Below are 26,323 nucleotides of genomic sequence, written 5' to 3' on the forward strand. Positions count from 1 at the left end.
TGTGACCCATGTCTCCTGACCTCTGTCCTTGGCTGTAAGGCAGCTTTATGAAGATATAACTGTGATGGTTTCTATATGCTTGGCCCAGGGAGTGGCACTTTTTGGAGGTGTGGCCTTGTTGGAGTAGGTGTGTCACTGTGAGCATGGGCTTTAATACCCTCATCCAAGCCCCTTGGAAACCAGTCTTCCACTAGCAGCCTTCAGATGAAGATGTAGAACTCTCAGCTCTGCCTGCACCATGCCTGCCTGGATGCTGCTATACTCTGGCCTTGATGATAATGGACTGAATCTCTGAACCTGTAAACCAATTAAATATTGTCCTTTAGAAGAGTTGCCTTGGTCATGGTGTCTGTTCACAGCAGTAAAACCCTATCTAAGGCGATAATGAACATGTCTGACACTTGCCCTTTAAAGCATGTATGTCCTTTTAGGTTTATATAGTTACACAACTGTTAGTCAACTTCTCCTCACTGTGACAAAACATTTGTGATCAGCCTTGAAAAGTACAGTTTCCTCTGGGTTGTGGTTTTGGCTCATGCTATGCAGGCTCCATTACTACCGGACATTTGGGGAGGCAGAGCATCACGCCTCATAATGTCAAAGGAACAGAGAGGTACTGGTGACGCCCTTGCACAAAGGGAAAAGACACCCTCAGGGGCATGACTGGGTGATGTTCCTCTGACCAGGTCACATCTCCTAAAGTTTCCAGCTCTTCCCAACAGTGAAATGATTTACAGAATAAAACTTCCAACACATGAGCCTTTGGGGACATTCCAGATCCAAATCATAACTACATCCTAATTTAGAAACCTTTTTTCTCTTCCTTCTAAGAAACCCTGTATCAAAGAGTAACCCATCCATTCTCCCTCCCGGAACCCCCCCCCACCCGAATAACTAAGGGATCCTAGAATCTCCTTTCTACCTCCGTGGGTATGTCTCTTCTGGACATTTCCTAAAATGGAATTTTTCAGTAGGTCTTTTATGATGGGCTACCTTTGAAACCATCCCTACTTTAATGTGTCAGTACTTTTCCTGGGTGAGTAATATTCCACTGTGGGGATTATGCAGTGAAATTCCCTTATGAACAGTTGGTATATATTGGATTCTTCCCACATTTGGCTCTAGCGAACTATGTTGCCAAGAATGCTGAACTACAAACATTCATGCTCAACTTTTTTGCATGAATATACATTTTCATTTCTCTTGGGTAGGTACCTAGGAATGGAATTGCTGTGACTCTTCACCTTAGTACTCTGCCCTTCCGACCAGGACCTAGTGACATCTTCCCCCTAGACTCTCCAATCGCCTTATTCTTCTGGGTACTTAGAAGAATGCTAGTTGAGTCCTGTGGCTGAGTTGGGTCTCTATGCTAATTGCCTTTCATCCTGAACTTATCCATCTACTTGTCTGCCTGGCATTGCTTCCCAGTCTGGAGAAGATTATGCCAGTCCCCATTTTCTACCTCCGCGCTAAATGGCGCCACAGGTTGCTTTGTCCCAGAGCTGAGCAGAGGGCATGGAGGACTTTCTGTGCAAGACAGAGGAGAATCTGGAGAATGGCAGAAAGCTCCGGGGACAGGCAGGCAGAGAGAACAAAGCTCTATGCCCCGGGGCTGCTTAGTGGGGGCCCTTCTAAGGCTGCAAAGTGCCTGTGACTCAGACGTGGAGGGAGCTCGTAGCTGCAGCATGAGTCTCCCGCATTAACCCTCATCTGTCTGGAATAGAAAACCAACAACCCAAGCGCAAGGCTTAGGTGCTCAGCCCCACAATCCCCCAGTCCGTGCCCATCAGAGTCCAGGGCTTTAGTGATGCTGACAAGAGCTTTGCACAGCCACCCCCAACCCACCCCCAACGGAATCTGATTTTAAAAGCTTCGGCCCTGATGTCCAGTGGTTAACTTGCTCGGAGGGTACAAAATACCACTGAGTGACCACCAGCTGCCCAGAGACAAAACAGTCCCTTAAGAACTGGTGCCTCTTCTGGGTCAAAAGCGGGCTGCACAGAGGGGAGGCCTCAGCTCCGCGGAACTGCTTATTGATCCCAAACCCACTCCGAACGTCTTTATCTCGTCGTCTTTGTCACGGGAATATGTGTCATCTTCCCTGTCTCAGGCGGCAAGAGAAAGCTATTGAAAGAAATAAAATATATATATAATAAAATTAAAAGAAGAAAACACTGCGGTTCTTGTGCGGCTCCAACAGCTCGGAAGCAAGTCCTGGGCGTCTCCCCGAGGGCTCTGAGCTGAGCCCTGAGCCCTTTGGGGTGAAAGCCGCGGGCGGCGCCTCGTGGTCTAGAGGGCCAGGAAATCGCACCCCTGGGTCCCCGCGTCTTCAGCCAGAGCGTAAAGCACGGAGCTCGGCGGTGCCTGACGCCCAGAGCGGCGGATCGAGCGCTGGGTGCGAATCCACGGCGTCGCGCAGAGTGGCAGCCTGCTGCGTCCAGGTCCTCGCGGGCCACCAGCCGGGAGTCCGGACAGGCTCCCGCGCAGCCCGGAGAGCCGCCCCTCCAGGAAGCGCCCGCCTTGCTCCCGCTTCCCGCCCACATCCTCCCTCGACTGGAGGGAGGAGCCCGCGCTGTAGCCGCGGCCCGAGGAGGGCCAGCCCCAGCCTGGGCGAGCGCAGGAGTGGGTACGGCCGCTCGGGTAGCGCCCTGAGCCTGTCCCGCGTCGCCGCCCGGCCGACAGCACAGCGCGCGGGGATGCCCCGGCGGCCCGGAGCACGCTGAGGCTGCGGGAAGCGCGGTGAGTGGGGTCCACGGCAAGGGTGGGCCGGGCACTGTGCGCGCCCAAGTTCGGCCTGGGGCTTCGAGGGGAGCGGATTCTGCCAGAGGGACTCCGACGTCCCTGCCCCCCCCTCCCGCAGCACACCCGGATGGGGGTCACTCAGCTCTCACCCGGCCACGCGGGGGCGCCCGTCTGCGGGGGGTCTGATGGATGGGCGGCTTCGGGGACGCTGACTAATTATTTGGGGACCCTCTTCCACCGTTAGGTAACTGGAGGGCTGTGGAGGGTTGGCGACCGCAGCCAGTACAATGTGAGGTGAGCGAGCCCTTTGACCCCACCCTGACCCGGACCTGGCCCTGCTCCGAATCAGCCCTAGGGCCGACTCCCTGCTCCAACCCGGGAGAAGAGATGGGGAATAGTGCCGGGCGGCTTTCCAGAAGTCGGAGTGTGTTTGCAAACTAGTTTTTGCGCAAAAGCTGTCTGGCACCTGTGTGTTTCTAGGGGTGGAGGAGGAAGCGAGAAGCCCTTCTTTTTTTCCCATCCCCGCAGCGATGCTCCTGGGAAAAATAAAGGAGACAAATGCTCCTCTTTCCTTCTCTTCCCCTCCCTTTCAGAATCCTGTCTTTGGTACAGCTGGCTAGTCTTTGGATAAGGGGCTACCTCAAAAGGAGGCTGGGAGTGCCCAAGGTCACAGGTGCAATAGCATTCCCGAACTGGGGCCATTCTTCCTGCCCTGTTAGTATTCTGGAGGAAGGGGCAAGGCTAAAGGCCTTTGACCGATTAGCCCAGATGCCCTTTGTTTTGTCTGACCATAGAGCTCCATCATGTAGAGGTGTGGGGCTTTCACACAGAGATGGGAAGGGGTATTATGGTGCCCCTGGAGACATCTATGGCTTCTGTGGTTGGAGGCATCGTTGCCAGGCAGGCTTCCTACTGAGGAGTCCCTAGTCAGGGTTAGAGTCCTGCCTTCCTGCCTGTGGAGATTCCCTCCCTCTGTCTTCTTCAGGCAGCTGAGGCAGTAGCCAAACTCCAGAATATATAGCTCCCTCATCATGGACTCAGAAGGAACTTGGTGTGTCAAAGAGGGAGGACCTGGTCATCCTGCCATCTTGGCAGGGAAGCTGTTGTCCAGGAGAAACAATATATGGTCCCTGATGCTTGAGGATTGAGTCAGGGCCAGAGGTGCCTCCTAACTTCTAGTCCTCTGTTCTCCGACCTCTGGTCACCTGGCTGCTGCTCCCCTTTTGAGGTCAAGAACACTGCTTTTTTTAATTGGATGAGAGCCCTTCTCCCACAGGAAGGGAGGCATTTTGGTTGGGTTGTCATTTCTAGAGGCCTATGAACAGCCCCAATATGGGAGCTGTGAGAGACCTGGCCTTGAACGCCTTTTTGTGACAAGAAGGGGTATGGCGGCCTTAACTTTGCATTTTCAGTTTCTATAAAGTAGGATCATCTCAGGGCCTCCCAGACACTGACCAGACACAAACACTAAATAGTGAGTTGATTACCACCCTGGTAGGGGGCCCGGTGAGCTCAGGGGCTGTCCGTAGGTGTGGATGAGCCCCTGGAGTAGGAGAGTTCATCAGATGCATTTGTGCATGGAAAAGCCAGGGGCAAAGGCTATGGATGCTTGAGTTCTTTGTTGCTTCATGCCTTCATGCCTTCACACCACACACACACACACACACACACACAGAGAGAGAGAGAGAGAGAGAGAGAGAGAGAGAGAGAGAGAGAGACACGGCTCTGGGTGTTTTTCCATCTGTAGAATGAGGACAGACTGAGATACCAGCCCATTTGCAGAGCTATACGGTGGCTAGGGCTAGGAAACAGAGCAGGTATTCTTACAAGTGGGGATTCTTCATGAGGGTCTGTGATTGCCTTTCAAGCCCTCCCCCAATGCTGTGAGAATTAAAATCCCGAGGGGACCACATGAAGAAAAGAGTCAAAATGGAGTGTCGGTTTATCCATATAACAGTGAGGTGTGCACTCTCTGCCCCCTTCTCTTTCCAGGTAATTCTGTATTTCCTTAAAGGTAGTTGTGAGGATCCATTTAGATGACAAAGGGCATGTGTGCCAGCACTGTGACTGGTTGGGGAGGCATTTGGGAACAGCTGTTACCCCATTGTTCCTGGGAATATTAGTACACTTGATTCGCATGACTGCATTCAACATTCCTTCTATTGGGAGGGGGTGCTTAAGAGACGAGTCCTGGAATCCAGACATTGGTGCTTCTGGGCTGTTCTAGGGCCAGAGAGGCCTGGGTAGGAAGGTTGGTTCTACTCAGCCCAAGTATAAAGAACACATTTGAGGTGGTGCATCCCGTGTAGGTGCCCCAACACCCCGCCTGGAGCTGACCTCGCTGGGCTCTGAGGCTTGAACAGAAGACAAAAAAAAAGCATTCTCTAGTAATTGTTCTCCTGTCAGGAGAGAGAGAGAGAGAGAGAGAGAGAGAGAGAGAGAGAGAGAGAGAGAGAGAGACTCTTTACCTGCTGAAACTTACTAAATGTTTCTTCCTTCCTCTCTTCTGCCATTGCCTAGCCCTGCCAGACAGGCTGGAGCTGCAGAGGTAGGCGCAGAACGCCTCCAGGATCCAGCCATCTCGCACTGAAGTGCATGGCTTCAGGAAGGCCAGTGTGGTCTCTGTAAAAGCAGGAGGCACCATCTAGGCAGGGCAAACTGGGGATGGTGATGGTCCAATCATGGCCCATCCCTTGCTGTCCTGGAGAGACAGTTTAAGGTTCCCGATGCTTGAAGGCTGAGCCTGGGCTAGACCGTTCCTTCTGTGCCCTTTGCTCTTGTTTGCCTCCTGAATCCAGCTCCCATGGAGGTCAAAGAAACTACTGGTTAGTGTGCTGGAGTGATAGTGTGTTAGTGATCTATCTACGTATCACCTGCAGCCACATCTTTGTGCCCTGGGATCTGAGAGGAAGAGACAGGAGGAAGGAGACATTCCCATCCCTTTATCTTGCTGTGCTTTTCCCAGGGTGTTTGTCAGTCTCAAGTGATCTTATTTATTTGTCTGTGCACTGGCTCCTTACCTCTCTCTTCCTCCAGTGGGCATCGGCTCCACGGAACAGGCTCTGCCTTCCGTACAGTATCTGGAACATAGAAGGTGCCCAGTAAATGCTGTGTGAGGAATGAGAGTCTACCCTTCATCCCAAACGAGGTCCTGAGCGTTAGGTGACAACCTGGAAGGATTATGAGCTTGCTACCCTGAGTCCCTGGAGGGACACTGGTTTCCTTATGCTGGGTGCCAGGATGGGGTGTGGAAAGGTGTGTGAGAACAGAGCAGGATTTCCTGGCCCAAAAAGCTGGGGTATAGGTAGCCACGGTTACTACCTTCTACCATTGCCTGTCCACCAGAGGACTGAGAAATGCTGGGAAGTGTTATCCATTTTCCACTTAACCTAGATGTTTCTTAATCTCTCTGACTCACTCACTCCTTCCTTCTTTCCTATAGTTGATTAGTGACCATTTGTGTACTGGGATAGAACTCAACTTCAAGCGTGCTCAGTCAACTGCTCTACCACTGAACTCTAGCTCCGACCCCTGACCTCAGTTTCTTCATCTCAGAAATGGGCAACCTAAAAGCTGTTTAGCTAAAAGTGTTCCAAGCATGCCATCTGGGTTAGGGACTGCCATATGTTAGTGGTGTAACTGTGGTCAAGGCAGGCTCTGGATAGCTTAGGAAGGACAGAGAGGTATCTGTAGCCACAACCCCAAGTCTCGAAGAGGGCTTGACCATGCCTTACTTCACAGTCAGGGAAACAGATACAGAGGGGAAAGATTCTCACATAATGAGTCAGTGCCTAGTAGCTCCATGGCACTCCCCTGGTGGGTGTGAACACCACAGTGGGGGAGCAAATGTTGAGCCCAATCTCTGAGTAAAACCGCATGGTCACCAAACCCTCAACTCTCCATTAGTTAGGGGCCTCCCTCTGGCCAGATTCACCCCTGAGGTCCCCTAAGTGCTCAGAGCACTCAGCAGCACAGAGAACTCTGTCCATCCCTCAGCTTCCAGGGAGGCAGAAGAGAGTATGGTACCCAAGCCTACTTTGTAGATGAAGGGCAGAGACCTAGAAAGGAGGAGGGAGTGGTAAGAGAAGGACCTAACAAGAAAGGCTACCTGCTGGACCACTTGGCCAGTCCCTGTAGTAACACTGGGAAGGCCCTAGGTGGCTGAGTTGCACGTGGAACCAGAGTTTGGGTGGGTGTTAACCAGCCTCCTTCCCAGTATGGCCTGGCAGAAACTGAGGGTCCCAGGAGAGCATCAGAGCCAACCCCCTGCCACAGCCTCCTCGCCTAGCAGTCTACATCTATATTTATCCCTATAATGGCCTGGTTGCCTGGCAGAGTGTGGTGTCTTTTAAGCACAGTACCCAGTGCCGTAGCTGAAGTAGAAAGTGGTTTATGTGCAGAGATCCACGACCCCATCACCTTGTCCAGAGTGAGTGCCAGCCTGCTCCTGGGGCTGCCTGCCACTTGGCAGGAGCCACACAGCCACCACAGTGCACAGGAAAGGCCCTGGGAGTAGGAGTCTTGACTCTGAATCCCTCCTTCTCTAACAAGCAGGGATATTGAAGTGGTGGGACTGAGGTCAGGACTCTTATTTGTCTGGAAGGGAAAACAGGGCGCACCTTTTCTGCCCAGAGTGTCTAAGAACTAGTTATTCCAAAATCCCAGAGTTCAGCTAGGTGTGGTGGTGCACATCTTTGATCAAGAGGTAGAGCTAGGGTGGATCTCTGAAGTGCCAGACTAGCCATATCAAGGTTAGACTACCCAGAGTCTAAAAACAAAACAAAACAAACAAACAACAACAACAACAACAAAACCAACAACCCACAGAGCCAGAGAGATGTCTCAGTGGTTAAGAGCACTTGCTGCTCTTGCAGAGAACCTGGGTTCAGTTCCCAGTAGCTCACAACCATCCATAATTCTAGTTCTAGTGGATCTGATATCTTTATCTAGCCTCTGTGGGCAACACACACACACACACACACACACACACACACACACACACACACACACGCAAAACACACATACACCTAAAAAAATAATTTTTTAAAGTCCAAGAATTCCCAGACCCAGGAACTTTGTGGCTCTGTGATCCTCGACTTCTGTAATACCTTCTTCCAACCGTGTCCTCGAACTTGCTCAGCTCCCATCCTGTTCCCGTCCATGTTGGGAATGACAGAAATGAGAGTCTGAGTGTGGTGGCACATGCCTGTATTCCCAGCCAGCACTCAAGAGCCTGGAGCAAGAGGTTTGCTGAAAGTTTACAGTCAGTATCATCAGCCTCCGTCTTTCTGTTCAAGCCAATGTTTTTAATTTGGTGATATTGGACTGGCTCTCCTCAGCGACCAGGAAAGCAGCAAGGGTTTTGTGGAGGGGTCTGCCAGTTTCTGTGTCGTTCACCACCCCCCAACTCACCCCTGCTTAAATATTGTATGGTGAGTTCACAGTCAGCAAAGACCCTGTCTCAAAATCAAAAGGGATGAGTGTGGGGTTTCGTGTCACAGTGCACAAGGCCCTCAGTCCAAACCCCAGCAATTCAAAAAAGAAAGAGAATCACCCCAACACAGGATACCATGACAGAGCTGTACCTCTGCGACAACAGCAACTGGGCCCAGGAATGGGAATGCGCAGTCCTCCTTCTGGTGTCGCTTCTCATCAGCTTCATGTTGCTTGCTGCCTGTCACCATTGTCATCTCTTTGAACAGCGTAGGTTCCTTTTGTTCACACCTAACCTCAGGTAAGGAGTTCAGTAGGGTGCTCACGCATCCTTCATGCTGACACAGCAGTAGCAGCTCAGGCTACCACTGTGGGTATCCTCCCGAGTGTCCTTTGGTGAACATTTGTGTCAGGAGTTAGCTTGCAGGCCCTGCCAAATGTTTCTCCTGAATGGTTTGCACCAAATCCCACTGCCTCTGGCAAACTGTCAGAGTTCTAGTTATTCTACATTCTTGGCAACATGCGACCGGTCAGCTTTCTACAATTTTGACCACCGTGAGGATCGAGATGGGCCTGGTACCTAGTGAGTGATACCGCACTCAGTTCTACTGAACTGAATGGGAAAAGTAAAAGGAGTCAGGCGGAGGACGAGAATGTGCATTCCAGGCAGCTGGAACAGCAAGTGTAGACCTGGGGATTCACAAAAAAGCACTGTTGGAACCTCATATAGTGAAGAACATAGCCAGAGACATGAGGGTGAGGAGGTGGACCATGGGAGCCCTACCAGGGGGACTAGGTGTTGTCTGGAGAGGAAAACGGACACCCAAGAGACTTTTACCATTGTGAAACAGAGCTTTCAGTGTGTCCTGGCATTTCCTTGGGTGAGAAAGCAGATGCAAGGGCTGGGGAGATGGTTCTGTTGATACAGTGCTGGCAGGCACGCGCTAGGACCTGAGTTCAGTTCCTAGAACCCTAGCTAGAAAGACAGCTGACTCCTTCCCTAGGGTTCAACAGTTAAGTTCCAGGCCAGTAAGAAACCTCGAGGAATGGCATCTGAGGTTGTCCTCTTGCCTGCATGTATGTGTGCATCTGTACACACACACACACACACACACACACACACACACACACACACACACACACACACGAGAGGGAGGGGAGGGAGGGAGAAGGAGAGAAAGAGAGTGATTTTAAGAGCAGTTATCAGCCTGGGAGCCAGAAGGCAGGAACCATTTAGGCCATTATCCAACCGAAACCTTCGTTGACAGTGGGTGTGGTCACATGGTCACAAGGCCTTGAGCGGGGTGTCTAGGAGGTAAAGCTCACGGTGCACTCAGAATGGGATTGGACCTTGTAGTGGCTCTTCTTTATTTCAAATTTGTTTCTGTTGGGGTGGCTAGTCCGTGTTCCCCTTCACTTTTAGCTGACAGTCAGGGGTATCCTGGAGCTCCCACACTTGAGAAGTCAGTACCCCATCTCCTGCCCCCTAAAAGTTCAAGGTTGCTTGGATGGCCTACTGTCTCTGTGAACTTGGCTGGCGTGTAGTGACCAGTTGTTTAGCCAAATACCTGTCTAGATGTTTCTGTGAAGGTATGTTTAAGATGCGATTAACATTTAAATCAGGCTTTGGGCAAAGCTGATTATCGTCGGTGCATGGACCCCATCCAGTGATAGATGGCTTTCAGCCAGAGTTTCCTTTAAGATGAGGTCTTGGACCTTAGGAGCACAACATAGAAAAAAAACCTTGTTTCCAGCCCATGTTACCCTCCAAGCTTCAGGCCTAACCCCCCCCCCCCCCGCCCCGTTGTGGTGCAAAGAACGGATTCTTTAAAATCAGCCTCTTAGTGTACAGATGCAGACATACTATCATCTCCGTTTCTCTGGAGAGTCCTGATGGGGTGCTTGCCCTTTGAGTTCCTGGGCCTCCTCATCTGGGATGCCATCATGGCCCTCAAGACCCATCCCAAAACTCCAAGAGAACCTTGAGGACTTAGCAGCCCTAGGGGCCAGCAGGCAAGGAGGGACTGACTGGTTAGTTCAGGGTTCTAGTTAGCAGAAAATTACTATCTAAGTCAGGCATGGCAGGGCTTGTGTGGAAGCCAAGTGTCATGTCTGCTTAACTAGGCCATGTGCGGGCCAAGTTAGAGCCATCCCCAAGGCGTTGTCCCGGCCTCTGGTGCCTGTCTCCTTGCTTTCATCATGGCTGCAGGTGGGCAGCTTCAAAATCACTCTGGGGAGCGCGTTAGAAACCACACCTGCCTGCCAAACCCGTGGTTTGTGTGTACTTGGCCTCCCAGCCTTGCCTGCCGGGCTTGTTCATACACGGGTAGTTATGTGCCTCCCTAGGGCCTCTGATGGAGCAAGTCTGGGTGGGGCCAGATGGTACACTTCTGGTGTTTTCTGGGAACCATGCTAGGAGCAGGAAAGCCCTAAGCTAAAAGCTACAGTCCTTATAAGGTGGTGCCCACCAGGTTCTGTGGCTTCTGTCACCCTTTGGGTGTCAAAGCCAGAGAGTTAACTGGAAACCTCCAGAGCTACCACCAAATGTGCCAGTCTCTTATCAGCTCCCTGGCCCCATCCTCCACCCTAGGCCTAACTAACATGGTGCATTGTGCCCACAGGTTTGTTTTGTTTGGTTTGGTTTTTTTTGTTTTGGTTTGGTTTTTTGGGTTTTTTTTGTTTGTTTGTTTGTTTGTTTTGTTTTTATTTTTTGTTTTTTTTTTTTGGTCTGCTGTCTCCACCCCAGAGATTAAGACCCACTCTAATAGCAAATGTGCTTTATCTTAATCCTCTGAGCAACCCAGGGACATACCTTGTTGCCTTCTTTTCTGCAGAGGACAAAATGGAACAAGAGACGTTAAGTCATATGCCTGAGGTCACGCTGTAGAGAAGTGGCAGAACCGGAGGCTCACATGCAGGAAACTATGTCCAGGGTCTGTGCATTTACTGCTACTTGCTACTGGCCAGAAAACCAAATGTCTACGTGACTGTCACTAGCAACGCTTTGCAACACTTTGCTCCATAGAGTTTGCATTGAAAACAGAGGGTTTTGTTTTGTTTTTTTTTTTAATCTTCCAAATACCAAGCTGGACACACCGTCGTGTGGAGGTCAGAGGACAAGCTCAGGTGTCATCCCCTTCTCCCTTGCTGGAGGCATGGTCTCTTTGTTGTTTGTTGCTGTGTATAACAGACTAGCTGGCCTGTGAGCTTCTGGAGAGTCTCCAGTCTCTGCCTACCATCTCACCACAGAAGCACTGGGCTTACAGTCTCACACTGCCATGCCTGCCTTTATATGGTTCTGGGGATTCAAACTCGGGTCCCCATGCTTGTAGAGTAAGCCCCTTCCCTACTCAGCCATCTGTATAGCCTTGGGCGTGCTGTTTTGACAGTCTCTATGGCTTCCTACTAGGAGTACTTATTGGTAGTCCCACAAGGCCTCCCGTCCCTAGAGTGGTGGTAGCTGAGAATCTTGGGCCTGAGCAGCTGCTGCTGGGCCCCTTTAGATCTCTCCTTGCCTGCCTTCCACTCTTGCCTCTGTCTGGGTCTCCTGCAAGCCATCGTCTCCTGAGCCTGCTTCATTTGTCATCACCTGTAACTACCACCACAAAGTTGGGATCCTTGCGTCTGGCTCAGCTACAGAGGTCCCTCGGTCACATAAGGCTCCTGGGCTCCGTCTATCCTTTACCCCTTCTTGGGTGGGCCTCTAATGTTTAGGTGCGATCCTTGCATCTCTTTCTGATCTTTCAGAGGGCTATGAGATCCAAGGATGGAGAAGTGGCTTTTGAGTGATTCAGATGAACAGCCTGCTGCTGGGTTCCTGGCTCTTGGTGCCTTTGCTGTGCTTGCAGGGGATTCACAGTATACAGACCTGCATTCGTGCTGGGGGCGGAGTCAGTGTTGGGGGCGTGGTCTGTGTTGGGGCGGGGCCCTGCTGGGGCCTCTTTTGAGAACTCACATTATTCCTCCAGGAGCTTATGGAGGAATGTGTAAATCATGTAGGATACCATGATTACTTAAAGAAATGGTGGGGTGTGTGGAGACAGATCACATTGCCTTAAGTGATCTTGGCAGACCTCTGAGAATGCTGACAACGGGGACCCTTCAAGAGGAGAAAAGTATTTTCGGCAAATGGAACCACAAAGGCTGAAGGCTGGTGGGGGCGGGGAGACAGAAGGTGGGCATACTTGAAATCAGACCGGAAGCCAGTGAAGCTTGACTGGGAACTTGGGAGAATGGCTGGAAAGGGATCAGCTCAGCCTGGCTCCCTCAGCCCGGGGTGATGCTAGGACTTGGGATCCAGAAGGGTCACATTAGAAGATTCTGTGGTAACACTTGACTTACATGCTTATTGTCCCTCTGGCTGGGCACGAGAGAGCTACTGAATTAGGCATTGTTACAGAAAAGATTTTGCAGCTTGCCTGGCTACGGCAGGGGAAGTAGAGGCAGGAGGGCAGGAGTGGGAAGAGGACATGGGGGGGGTGGGGGGGAGTCATTGGCCATATATGACCAAAGTTCTGGCCAGAACCGCAATACTCTATCTGATGTGTAGTTTAGTAGAGACCACCCTTCTATCAAGGGCAGTTTGCCTGGTCTGGTTGGTATGGCCACCCTGGGGGCTAACCTTCTATATGTTTTAGATAGGGTCTCACTGTATAAATATGGCCCAGCCTACACTTGAACTCACGACCCTCTTGCTTCTGCTTCCTGAGAGCTGTGCCACCACTGCCTGCTCTTCAGCCTTGTTACTGCAACCCTAGGATATACAAGGAATGTTTGTTGAATGAATGTGTGACCCGTGACAGGTCATTTCCAAGCCCTGCCTTCTGTTTGCCTCAGTTAGCTCTTCTAGAAATGGGCCTACTGGTTTTGCATCCCTAACTCCAAGTTCTTTCTCAGAGACCTGTGCCCACACCTGTGCCAAGAGTCCTATCATCCTTGGGAGAGGCTCTTGCTGCCTGCACCCCCTCCTCCAGCCCTAAACCCCAAATTACCTGCAGATGGTGCTGTCCTGGAGCTTTTCCATCTTGCCCAATGCGCACACAGACCCAACCCCCTCCTTAATGACACCTTGCTGTCTTCTACTGAGGGAGGGGAGGGGGCTGGCCCAACCAGGCTGTGGTTTCCTTTTCCATTGCGTCAGACCTCAGGGTCTAGATCCCTGTCCCGTTGCCGGGCTGGCACCAAGGGCCACTCCGATCCCTGCCTGTTTCAACCTCAGACACCATGTGCTCCCCGTTTCGGGGATCCAGAAGCTTCCTGCCAGAGGGTGAGTTAGAGATGGGAGCCCTGCCCCTGGTTGGGGAGGAGTCCACTACCCCACCCATCTTTCATAGAGCGATGTTTTTCATCAGCTGGGGCTGGAGCTGACCCAGGTGGAGTTGTCCTGGGATTCCTTGGACTAGGCCCTCATGGGTTTGCCCTCAGCTAGTTAGAGATGGAATGCTAGTTCAGTCGAAAAGGCAAGATTTTGGGTACATGGATAAGCTGGTGACTGTCATGAAGATGTGTCCTCAGCGGTCATGTGAGCTTGGGCCTTTCAGAGAGAGAGAGAGAGAGAGAGAGAGAGAGAGAGAGAGAGAGAGAGAGAGAGAGAGATATTGAGTAGTGTTTTCATGTGGCCAGGTCCACGTGTGTGCTACACCAGACAGAAAGTGTGCCTGACCCCTTCCATATGGGAACAGAACACTGGGCTATAGTGGTCCATGAAATCTAGGACCCATGAAATCTGTTGTAGAGAAACCAGTGTTGCAAATAGAAGGTAGGTGAAGCCCACATATTAGTGATGGGGGAGTATGTGGATACGGTGATACCAGAGGAGCTGAAGACCTGAGTTCTGGGTCCTTACTAAAATGGGGAATGGAGCCAACCTGTGGATACAGGCTTAATATCACATCTACTTGGGAAACTGAGGCAGGAGATAGCAAGTTCAAGGCCTGCTGGGCTATAGAGTGGAGTCAAGGCCAGTCTGAGTAACACAGTAAGATCCTGTCTCAAAATTTAAAAATATGTATGAAAGAAAGAAGGAAGGAAGGAAAGAAAGAAAAAACCAGTTAGGCATGTACTTTAGTAGCACATTTAGCTTGCATGTAGTGGGCCCAAATTTTAAATCCCTATCACTACAAATTTACACACAGACACAAACACATACATGCACACATACATACATACACACACACACATATACATACATACATATGTAATGGGCTTGTCCTTGGCTTTCCTGCTCAGCAGGCTTAGTTATAAGTTTGCCTCTTGGTTCCCTGGTCTGATGGGTTCCCCGGCTGCCCCTTCTTTGCCCAATATTCTTCCTCTGGTGAGAATCTGCATTGGTTTGGGCATCGAGAGAGCCCCTTGAGCAGCCCCTGCTGCTTCCTGGATGGTGGCCCTGGACAGTGTCCACTTTCTCTTCCTGCATTCCCTGTATATAAAGTAGGGTGATGAACAGGGGCCCCTGTGGCCCCTTGGATGCCCATTGGCCAGCCGAGGCTTTGCTTCCCATCCCACAAGCATGACTCTTCAGCCCTTTGTGCAGAAACTGATTTTAACCAACAAGAATAAATCCTGCCAGAAAAATTGCAGTGCTTGCCTGATGCTTTGGGAACTGCGATTGTCATGAGGTTCTAGGGACAGGCAGTAGGAGGGGGAGGCTGAAGACTGGCTTCTTCACTCTCTGTGTCCCCACCCTACCAGGAGGTGCCTGAGCAAGCACTATGTCCTATCTGCAGTGTCCCTTAGGAAACTGGCACTAGAGAGGGGCTTCGGTCTGGAGTAGAAGCCTGTGGAGTGATCTTTCCTGGTCTGCTGTGGGACAGGAACAGCTGCTCCTTAGCCTAACAGTCAGCTGTTTCAGGCAGAGTGAGCCTTTGAGAAGACGGGAAGCCAAACATGGCGGTACATGTAATCCTAGTATGCAGCAGACAGAGACAAAGATTATAAATTGAATGACAGCCAGGGCTACATGATGAGATCCTACCTCAAGAAAGGGAGGTGGGGGTGATGGCTCAGTGGGTAAAGTTACCAGTAGAACTAACAACCTCTGCACATCCCTGGGCTTCTCCTTCCAGGAAGAAAGGAGTTGATCCTCTGTCAAGAATGTTCACCCACCCATACCCCTCATAACAAACAAACAAACATAGATACCAACATTTTAAAAAGATTTTTAAAAAATTTATTATCTATAAGCACACTGTAGCTGTCTTCAGACACACCAGAAGAGGGCATCTCATTACAGATGGTTGTGAGCCACCTTGTGGTTGCTGGGATATGAACTCAGGACCTTGGAAGAGCAGTCAGTGCTCTTAACCACTGAAACCACTGAGCCATCTCTCCAGCCCAGATACCAACATTTTAAAGGACTAGGAGACAGCCCATATGCAAGCCTGAAGACCAGAGTTCAGATTCCCTAACAGCCATGTAAAAGACTTGGTGATGTACATGTAATCCAGGGCTGTGTGGGCTGGTGGGGGTGGGAGGGAGAATAAGCAGATCCCTGGGACCAGCTGGCCAGCCGGTATAGCCAGATAGGTGACTTCCAGCTTCACCAAGAGACCCTATCTCAAAAGACCAGGTGGAGATGCTTGGGAGGTGGCTCGGCAGGTAAGGGATGCTTGCCCTGCAAGCGTGAGGATGTGAGGACTTGAGTTTGAAGTTGCAGAATCTAGGTAAAAGATCAGGCATTACTGTGATGCCTATAACTCCAATATCAAGGGGGCATCAAGGAGTCCCAGAGCTTACTGGCCCTCCAAACTAGCCAAAATGATGAACTCGAAAGAGATCTTATCCTCAGAGCAGCAGAGAAAGACACCCAATGTCAACCACTAGCCTTCCCAATGTACATACAAGTGAATACACGTGCACACTCACAGACACACACAAACACACACAAAGGGCAAACGAGATTATGCCAACCCTGCTTCTGACTTGCTCTTACCTTCACTGTGAAGCCTCACTGCCCATAGGGTCTAGGCTTATACAGTTCCTGTCACTGTGTTTCAGCTAAACCAGACTTGAGGCTTGTAGGATCTCTAGCCCCAGAGAGGATACCAGAGCTGGGATGTGCTCACTAACCCATGCATTTCTCAGGAGAAGCTATAGGCAGGTCTCACACAAGTCTGAGGTAGAAAACAGTGACATCCTATCATACTCTAAGGCGCAGAGGGATAACCCGACCCCTCCCTGGGGAAGATACAGATCATTGAGCAGTGAAGGGACCAAGTATTAGTGACACTTTTATGAGGTGTTTGGAAACTAGGCTTATCACCCATGTTAATGCATATGTATTTTAGATCTCAAAGAGCCAAGATGGGGACATTGTGTTGGCAGATAGGAAACAGGCACAGAGAACTTTGGGTTGCATACAGGCCCAGTGACTAAAGGGTTCCACAGCTCCCTACCCCCATAGAGATGGTCCTTCACTCCTGCATGTGGACACCTTGTCCTCTGAGGAAAACAGAACCACTGGCCGTTAGCAGTGTTAGTGCCCAGTCTCCGTAGGAGAGGTGCATTGGTCCTGAGTAGAAATTGGAGAAGTCAAGAGTGCCTGGGAGGGTCAGTTCTGTGCTGAAGACAAGGATCAACTCCAGCAGGATATAGTTGTTCATTTACTGGTGCCCATGCCCTTTACGTAGGCTCTGAAGCCTTCTTTATTCCAGCTGTGGGCCTGGAATGGAGATGTGGGAAGAACATAACAGGCAGCGAACAAGGACCAGTTTTGAATCGGTTACCAGAAGTTCACTTTCTAGCGGCCAGAGCAACAAAGACAACCCAACCCATCATAGTCACCACTGATGCTAACCCATTCGTTGCTCAGGAGGAGCCTTGGTTTTCTGGCACCATGCATGTAGGATACCTGTGTTTACTATGATGCCCTGTGATCCTTCTGTGTCTAGCTCATGGATAAAGACAGAAGGCAGAGAAAAGGTACCAAAGTGGACCATACGCCTATTGGAGACTCCGTATTCCTTCCAAGTCTCTTGTATTATCCCTCTAACAGCCTTTGACTCTCCCCCCCCACCTCTCTCTCTCTCTCTCTCTCTCTCTCTCTCTCTCTCTCTCTCACACACACACACACACACACACACACACACACACACACACACACCGTCTGGCATCTTACCACCTACTTCTTTGTTTTATTTTGAAACAGAGACTTGGCCAATCCAGGTTAACCATGCACTCAGCCTCCTGCATGCTGGGATTGCAGGCTTATACCAGTGTACCCATTCTCTACCCAGTTCTTGAGAGTCAAGCAGTGGGGCCTCCCTGTGGTGGCATGGCACGTGAGGAGTATCTGTCCCTTTCTGACGCTCATTCCTGTTCTCCAGACTGCCAGGAACTGTTGCTGCTGCCACCACCAACCCCCATGGCCTACATTCCGGACGGGGGCGCGCCCACCTCAGGGGGCATCCCCCTGGCTTCTCAGTGCTGTGTGTGCAAAGTGGAGCTGTCAGTGAGTGGCCAGAACCTGCTGGACCGGGACGTCACTTCCAAGTCTGACCCTTTCTGTGTCCTCTTTATAGAGGACAACGGCAGGTGGATGGAGGTGAGACTAGCCACAAGTGTCTGTGATGGGCAAGCACTGGCTGTGCTGTGGAGGGACTCCTCTTAGATCCAGGTAGTGCCAGGGTTCATGGGATGAGGGCTGGTGGTGGAAGATCACATTGGAAACTGGCACCATTTTTATTTTTTTATTTTAGAATTAAACATTATTTTAGATGGATTTAAAGTATGACTTAAACCAGGTGTGGTAGTATCCATCTGTAATTCCAGCACTGAGGCAGGAGGATCACAAGTTTCAGGTCGATCCCAGCTATGTTATTCAGTCCCTGTCTGAAAAAAAACACATAGAGAAATAAAATAATTACTTTAAAATATATTTCTGGCTGGGTGTGGTGGTGTGGCGACACACACCTTTAAAAACCAGCACAAGCAAAGTCAGGTGAACGGATCTCTGTGAGTTCCATATATATAGTGATATCGTTAAACTTCCGTCTAAATTATTACCCATGAATACACAACTATCACATTTATTATATCCTAATAGTTCAGGCGGCTGTAGTCGGGGAAAGATTCTATAGTTTTGCACAGCCTTGCTTCCTGTAAGTGCCCTTCCTGTTCTGTTTCTGCCGATGATTTCTCTGTTGGCCAGAAGCAGAGAGAAATATGCTCAGTGTTGGGCCCCAGAGGTGGACTCATGCCCAGCTACCCCTTGCTGTGTGACCTCAGGTGAACTACTGCCTGTTTCTGGGCCTGTCTCTTTAGTAAACTAGGGCTTTTATTTTCCCCTCGCCTACAGTGTGTAACTTCAGAACTGAGTACTTCTGAGCTGGAAGTCTGTCTGGTCTGAGGGTTGGGAAGGGCTGCGGTTCAGGCAGGTCACCAAGAAACTGGGAATTTTTCTGTTAGCAGCCTTCAAAACTTGCTTTGATTCGTTACAAAGGAAGCTATGTTTGTTGCTTATCAAATTCAGATTGACTTGAGGAAGACAACCTAAAGGACTGTAGGCCTGCCTACCAAGGAGGGTCCCTGTCCACAGTTCAGTGTCTCGTCTTCCAGATCCTTCTACATGCATGTGTATTTCCCAAAATATGTGTTAGTGGTTTTAGTTTATGTAGCAGAAGATAATCTAGGACTCCTAGCCCTTCCCTCTTCCTTCTAAGTGCTGGGATGACAGGTTTGCAACCCCTCTGGGTTCCTGGTTTTCAATTAAATACCAAACCGGACAGTGGTAGGCGCTCACCGCACATGCTCCAGTTTACAAGAGTTTTCACAGACGATGGCTTCTTGTGATGAAAAACAAAAACCTTATTTTAAAGGAGCTGGGATTGTTGGCCAATTTACAGAGGGGGGAAGTGGGGCCTGGAGTAGGTCAGGTTTCTGTATCATCTATGGTACTGGTGTGACTGGTACAGCCAACAGAGGGAGATGAGACAGTAAGTCAGCCCAGGAGTCCAGGACAGTCCAGGCCTGTAGTAACTGCTCAGTCCCCTCTGCTATGTCTCCAGAACCATGCTCCTCAGGGAGTGACATTTCCCTAATGTATGACACATCGCCGCCCCCCCCCCCATCTCTGCTACCCCCCGATTGTGCACATAGGCTAAAAATAATCCAGGTCAAGACCTCTTCCGATCCCGCTGCTCCTCCTGCCCTTGGAAGCCCGGGTGAAAGGAAAAACTAGCCTAGCCCAGGTCTCAAAATAGATTGTCACTCAGGGCTCTGCTATGTGTGCGGTGGTTCCTGCCCATACTACCATGCACCCACAATGCCCAGCCCTATCCCCACCCAGGCTTTGGTGCCCAAAGCAAGTGGGCATGCTAGACTAGGCAAGTCCAGAATTCTATACAAAATACAACCACCTCCACCACCCAAACCCTTGACCTCACCCGGCTCTGCCTCTTCTGTTTCCTCTAAGCAGAACACGTACAGTGCACTTTTGAGGAAAGGAAAGCTACACAGTCATAGACCTTCATTCTACAGAGGTAAAAGCAGGCCCAGATAGAGAGAGGATTTGTCCTCTGTCACACATCAGTCATAGATGTGGTCTGAGCTCCTACTCTGGTCCCTGGGAATGGGGAGGGTTTGCAGAATCAGAACTGGGCTTGAATCTTGCACCTGCCTCCCTCTGACTTAACATCTCTGACCCTCAGTGTTCTTACTTGTAAACTGAGGCTCATGGGATGTGAGTGCTGGCGGGAGGCACAGAGTTGGGAGGTGGTAGGAAGACTGCCAGCAGCTCGCCATCGAGGGAACCTGGCCACCACAGCTCTGCCTCCCATTGCCGTGTCCCTCCACCAGTTCGACAGAACAGAAACAGCCGTCAACAACCTCAACCCAGCCTTCTCCAAGAAGTTTGTGTTGGACTACCACTTCGAGGAGGTGCAGAAACTCAAGTTCGCTCTGTTTGACCAGGACAAGTCCAGTGCACAGTTGGACGAGCATGACTTCCTGGGCCAGTTCTCCTGCAGCCTTGGCACGGTGAGCCTGGAGTGGGGTACATGGGGGCCTCATAGTCAACCTCTGCTTTTGGGGTCAGGTGGGCCTCAGTCATGATTTCCTATCCCCTACTTCCATAGCCAATCCTCCCAGGCTCCCCATCTACCACACAGACACCCCCAACCCCCACGGGAGCCAACAGGTCCCAGAGGTGTTGTAGTCCAGTGAATTTTGGCACCAGACAGAATGCTCCCACTGAAGGGGCAACCAAACCCAGTGCCAGCTACCTGCTACCACAGAGAAGTGGGGACAGTGTGATTCATGGTGCTGTCACCACAGTCCTGTTGTTGACCTATTCCCAAGAGCCCCTGCTGTCTCCCCTGAGCACTGTTCTCTGTCTCTCCCACCCCAGATTGTCTCCAGCAAGAAGATCACTAGGCCTCTGCTGCTGATGAATGACAAGCCTGCAGGGAAGGGCTTAATCACGGTACCAGACCTCCCCCACCAGCCTTCCACATCCCTTTTCTGTCTCTACCACCCTCCCCCATCAATGGACTGCTTCTCCAGCAGATAATCACCAGCTTTGTTGGGAGTAAAAAGGCCCAACTTACAACTTAGCAACAGGTCTCTTAGCAACGGGCTCCTGGCTCTACAGATGATATACAGGATGGGAGGGTGGGGGGTGCCCTGCTGGAGGACTGTCAGAAGACCCTGCACGATGCATGCGGCTCACTGTGGGGCGGGGAGTCCAGATCCCCCATGGCCCCCCCTCCCGGCACCAATACCAGCCCCTGCAGCTTCTGCCCTGGAGAGCATTTCACAAGCATGATGCAAACAACCGGTTGTCTCAGCACAGCGATTCCAGCAACTGCAATGGTTCCCCCTGCACCTTGCAATGAGTCCAGCGAAGTGCAGGTTCTTCCTGTGGATGGGCTCTTTGGCCCTTGGAGGCCTAGAAGGCAGGGCAAACCCCGTCTCATAGATGAGAGAAATGATGAGCAAGAATGTTCCTCTGACACAATTGCCCATACAGCCTGTGATGTGTGTGGAAGGCACCTCGTCCTTCTGTGCACACTTGGGGGCCTCCCATGGCTCCCCACTGCCTTGTAGTCTTCTCTTTAAGCTATGAGGACGTGCTTTGCTTCTCTTTCTCCTCATGCCCCAAGTTTAGGGCGAGCTAAACCTATAGCGTGCCTCAGATAGCCCAAGATGATTCCAGGCTGTGGCTGCAACTTAGAAGATGACTCCTAGCAGCACCCCGGCCCCACACCGAGTTCACAGTCAGTTCTCAGGGTAGCCTCCTTACACTCAGAAGGATGTGAGCAAAACAGCCCCACTGTTGTCCAGGAATGCCTGTAGTTCCACCCTAGGCTCAGGTTCCTTATGGGAGATGGGACAGTAGGCACCATGGAGTCTACCACTAGTCTTCCTATAGTCTAGATGAAGAAGAAGGAGAGAGAGAAATGACCCCAAGGCCTTGGCCTTGTTGGACAGGGGACAGAAGGCTGGCCAGTCTCAAACAAGACTGTCCTCGGGTTAAGCCCATCTTTGGGGCAGGGGCTGTGAGCCCATCTGTGGGGAGAGGCCACAAGTAAGCTTTTGGCAGTTGTGTTGAGGTCTGAGGGCGGTGGCTATGGGAAAGACACAATGGATAGTGAGTGCGGACACCACCCCACCCTCTTTCTTCCCTGAACCTCAGTTCACTCAGCTGTGTGCACCTGGTTTCTTGGCCAATTGAGAACTCTCAGGTTGGAGAGAGGGCTTAAGAAAGCCTGGTGCTCCCTGGTGCAGAGACTCTTCCTTTGGCTCATGACTCCCACCCCTGCCAACCCCCCATATTATCTCCCCCTGTGTCCTACATCCTCTGTCCTGGGCCACAGAACTCACTTTCTGGTTCCTCGTGACCAGTCTGACCATTATCCCATGTCCCAGAAAATGGAAACTGAGGTTTTAGAGGTCAAGAGGCTGGTCTTGAGTTGCACGGCACTCACCTTCTCTTTTCCCCTGCACCTGGCCCTGGAGAATTCGGTCCCCGGAAGGGCGGGGAAGGGAAGGAGCAACCCCACCCCCACCCCCACCCCTTTTCTCACAGCCACAACCTTTCAGATCGCAGCCCAAGAGCTGTCAGACAACCGTGTCATCACACTGAGCCTGGCCGGCAGGAAGCTGGATAAGAAGGTAAGCCAGGCAGGGAGGGGTTTCCATGGACAGCAGTGTTTCCCCAGCCCGGGGCCCTGGGAAAAAGAAGGGTCAGACTTGTTGCACCGTAGCCCCCACCAACTGTGAACTAGGGACATGGCTGGGCTCCACTCCAGCCCCCCTGAATCTGGTAGGGCCATGTCCTCTCACACGTGTCCTGCCCCACCCCCAGGACCTCTTTGGGAAGTCAGACCCGTTTCTTGAGTTCTACAAGCCGGGAGATGATGGCAAATGGATGCTGGTCCATAGAACTGAGGTAGGTAAAACGGGGCCTTGGGTTCTCAGGACTCTGGTCAATCAAGCTGGCAGTGGGGGCATGGCCTGTGGTGTCCCAGACATGTCCAAAAGCAGGAAGCATGGCTATGGGTTTGCCCCTCTCTTCGTATGCTTCTCTAATGGACCTGTGAGCACGCTGCTCCTCCCTGTCCCCCAGGTGATTAAATATACCCTGGACCCAGTGTGGAAACCATTCACTGTACCGTTGGTGTCCTTGTGTGATGGCGACCTGGAGAAGCCCATCCAGGTTAGTGACTCTGAAGCGGTGTCCACCCTGCTAACCCCACCTCCTAGTCTACCCCAGTGAGGTTCCTGGTGTACCTGTCTGAAACTCCTCTTATCAATGGGAAGGGCCTTGTGGAAGGAAGGCAGGAGCCCTAGATTCGAGGCTTAGAACTGCCTGGCTCTCAGGACTCAGGCAGGATCCCCACCTCCATGAGCCCTGCTGTAGCACCACCTGCTCCCTACAAGGACTGCAGAATTGCTGGGTAGGATGAAGGCCAGAGAAGGAACGGGTGGCCAGTGGATGGACCAGCACAGCCTCTATCCTTGGATGGCTTCAGTTTGCTTTCCCAGCAGTCATGGAAGGCTTCCTGCTGGAGGCAGCCCCAAAGCTGGACAGATCAGGCCATGGGAGGGAATGCCTCACACAATAGAAGTGTGCTCAGGTGCTAACAGGCTGAGATCCCCTCCTGGGAACATCTGTGGGGTGACCATGCTGAACCTGTCCCAGGTTATGTGCTACGACTATGACAGTAATGGGGGCCATGACTTCATCGGCGAGTTCCAGACCTCCGTGTTGCAGATGAGTGAGGCTCGGGATGGTGTCCCGGTAAGATAGGCATATGTGCCATGACCCCGGGGTCTCAGCAGTGGCTCTAAAGAAATCCAGGACTGTGAACCAAGCAGACCAGCACCCACTCACACCTCTCCTGCTTATATGACCTTGAGCAAGATGACCCTCCCTGAACTTCGGTTTCTTCATCTGTCTATGGGGTGGAGGCTGTGGGGTGTGGATGAAGACAGAGCCTAGGCACCTGGAAAGTGGTCTCAAGGTGGCCACCCAAGGACCCTCCCTGTAGAAGGCATCTACCCCTGGGCCTAGGTTATGGAGGGGATTCTGGGGCCCTGGGAGGATGACATCTTAAGACACCCCGGCTGAGCCCTCCCTTCCTCCTGGTACCAGCTGGAGATGGAGTGCATCAACCCCAAGAAGCAGAGGAAGAAGAAGAGCTACAAGAACTCGGGCATCATTATTCTGAGATCATGCAAGGTGAGCAGAGAGTGCTCCTGGGGAAGCTGCTCAGAGGCCTCAGTCTCCTTGTCTGTAGAATGGGTGTCTCAAAAAGGTAGTGTGCAACAGCAATCTCCAGCCCCCCTCCCTGTGCAGAGTGAGATAATTTCCCAGATGATTTTCTAGGTGGGAAACTATAGGGAACGAGTTCCCTCTGCTCTGGAGGGTTATGCCGCACACTTGGCACTTGGAGCAGAGGTTGTGGGACTGAGCACCCTGGCTTCTGGCCTCAGTGAGGACCCAGGCAGCGATGGCCACCAGAAATGAAGCCACCACCAAGGCACAGAACACTCCGGCCAGGTCATGTTGTCTGTGTTTTCCAGTCTGGTCTGATTTCTTTTGTTGCTATTGTTGACAGCTTTCTCTTGTGTAGCCCTGGCTGCCCACTGAAGGCTCGATGTCCTAGTCTGGATCCCAGGTTGTCACAGGGCCACATGGACCTTCAGTGACAGGGCCACAGACAGTACTTTGTAAATGTCAAGCATGACTGTGGACCCATTTCTGAAACACCCACCACTCACAAATTTTGGCATCTGTCCTGCTGTTTTTTTACCAGTTCGGTCTGATTTCTTTTGTTATTGTGGTTGACAGGGTTTCTCTGTGTAGCCCTGGCTGTCCTGGAACTTACTCTGTAGACCAGGCTGACCTTGAACTCACAGAGATCCGCCTGCCTCTGCCTCCCAATTGCTGGGATTAAAGGCATATCTAACACCACTATCTGGCTCAGTCTGGCCAGAATTTTTAAATGATTTGTTTGTGCCACGAACTTGTCATCTTCCCAAGCGCAGGAATGCCAGGCATGGGAGAGGGATGCCCCTTTAAAAATTTGTTTAATTACATTTATCTGGGAGAAATCCTTAATGCCACTAATTTGGAAAGACCAACATGCTTTGCTGAGAGGAGACTGAGGCCTTGACAGCAGGCATGCGGTCTCCCAGCTTTGTAAACCTGCTCTGGAGGTCTTGGATGGGTGTCTCCACAATGTGTGTGTTAGCAAGGGAGGCAGCAAGGGCTCAGGGAGGTGACTGCCCATCAGTGGTGAAATAAGACTTTCTCTGTTGGGTGACTAATTGACAGGGGTGACTAGATCTGGGAAGCTGATCCTTGCCTAGAATGGCCCTTGTGCTCTGGGTTCCTCATCCACTCATGGCCTCCGTCTGACAGCTTTGGACTCTGTTGTGATAAGACCAGACCCCTTTGGCTTCCTCCCAAAGCTACAGGGCACAAGCACCAACTCCTACAGGGACATTCATAGTCCAAATTAGGACCCACTGACTCACCGTTTCTTGCAGATACACCGAAACTACTCATTCCTGGACTATATCCTGGGAGGCTGCCAGCTCATGTTCACCGTAAGATTCCTCCCCATCACCAGCCCACCCAGGGTCTTCCCCCAAGGGCTCAGGCCTCTGCCACAGCCACAGGGACTTGTGATAACCCTTAGCAAATACTTCCTTGGGACAAGGGATGGAACTAGCCTCAGAGGCAAGGGCATAGGGAGTTTGTCCTGGTCTAAGTGGCTGAGTCAAGCTTGGAAGGGTGCTGAACAGAGCTACACAGAGCCTCCCACTCTTCTTCTCTTCAGAGAAGAAAGGTCAGTCCCTCCCGCTGGCCAGGAGGGTTCGGTTCTCCAGTTGTTTTTCCAGCTTCCATTCTCTTCAGCCATGCCTCCATTCCTGGCGGTTCTCTGCCCACCTGAGGGCTTCACAGTGTTCCCTGTGCTGCCTTTTCAGAGACCCTCCCCTGGGGCTTTCTGTTCTCTGACACACCTAGCACTCATTGTCTTGTCTAGAAGCATCTTAAGAACTTTCTTCCCATCTGCCTTTGTCCCTTCCCTAGACTGAAGTGCCATGAACTTGGATACTATATATTGTGTTCCAGTCATTTATCAGGGCTGGGAAATGTGTAGACTTCCTGTGTCCACTAGACCCTCCTATTCCCCGAGTCTGTGCTTAGGGTTGGTGGCCACACTGCTCTGTCCCTTTTCTCCTTCTGCAGGTTGGAATAGATTTCACAGCCTCCAACGGGAATCCCCTCGACCCCTCATCTCTCCATTATATCAACCCCATGGGCACCAATGAATACTTGTCAGCCATCTGGGCAGTGGGACAGATCATTCAGGATTACGACAGGTATACTTGGAGGTGACTCTGAAGGTCAGCTGGTGTCCCTTCAGACTGGGAAGCTCAGCTTGTCAGAGCTAGAAGGGTCCCAGGGATCCACAAACCTAGGACTGGTGAGCGAGTAGCATTCAGCTATTGCTCCTTCTGTTCCCCATGGGAGAGATTGCCAACCGACTTTGTAACCTTACCTGCCAAGCCCCAGTTCAAACTGGAATCTTTCTTCTACACATGATGTACCGACCATCCAGCCATCCAGTAAGAAAGGGAGTTAGGATGGAAATGAAAGTCAGTTGCTACAATGCGGCCTCTGCTTTCACAGGTAGGG

The 26,323-nt window shown here is 51.3% G+C and overlaps 1 protein-coding gene across 1 annotated transcript in view; it reads left to right on the top strand.

Moving 5' to 3' along the window:
- Positions 1-2,601: 2,601 nt before the first annotated feature.
- Positions 2,602-26,323, top strand: part of CPNE2 (copine 2) — a 34,578-nt gene continuing 10,856 nt past the window's right edge. Inside the window, exons 1-11 of the mRNA XM_080936857.1 lie at positions 2,602-2,739; positions 17,499-17,716; positions 19,969-20,148; positions 20,519-20,593; positions 22,213-22,284; positions 22,478-22,561; positions 22,739-22,828; positions 23,315-23,413; positions 23,768-23,854; positions 25,168-25,227; positions 25,874-26,007. Coding sequence (XP_080792983.1) covers positions 17,537-17,716; positions 19,969-20,148; positions 20,519-20,593; positions 22,213-22,284; positions 22,478-22,561; positions 22,739-22,828; positions 23,315-23,413; positions 23,768-23,854; positions 25,168-25,227; positions 25,874-26,007 — 1,061 coding nt within the window. The 5' untranslated portion in view covers positions 2,602-2,739; positions 17,499-17,536. The remainder of the gene's footprint in view (positions 2,740-17,498; positions 17,717-19,968; positions 20,149-20,518; positions 20,594-22,212; positions 22,285-22,477; positions 22,562-22,738; positions 22,829-23,314; positions 23,414-23,767; positions 23,855-25,167; positions 25,228-25,873; positions 26,008-26,323) is intronic.

The sequence above is a fragment of the Micromys minutus genome (assembly GCF_963924665.1).
Source record: "Micromys minutus genome assembly, chromosome: 24".
Lineage (NCBI taxonomy): Eukaryota > Metazoa > Chordata > Mammalia > Rodentia > Muridae > Micromys > Micromys minutus.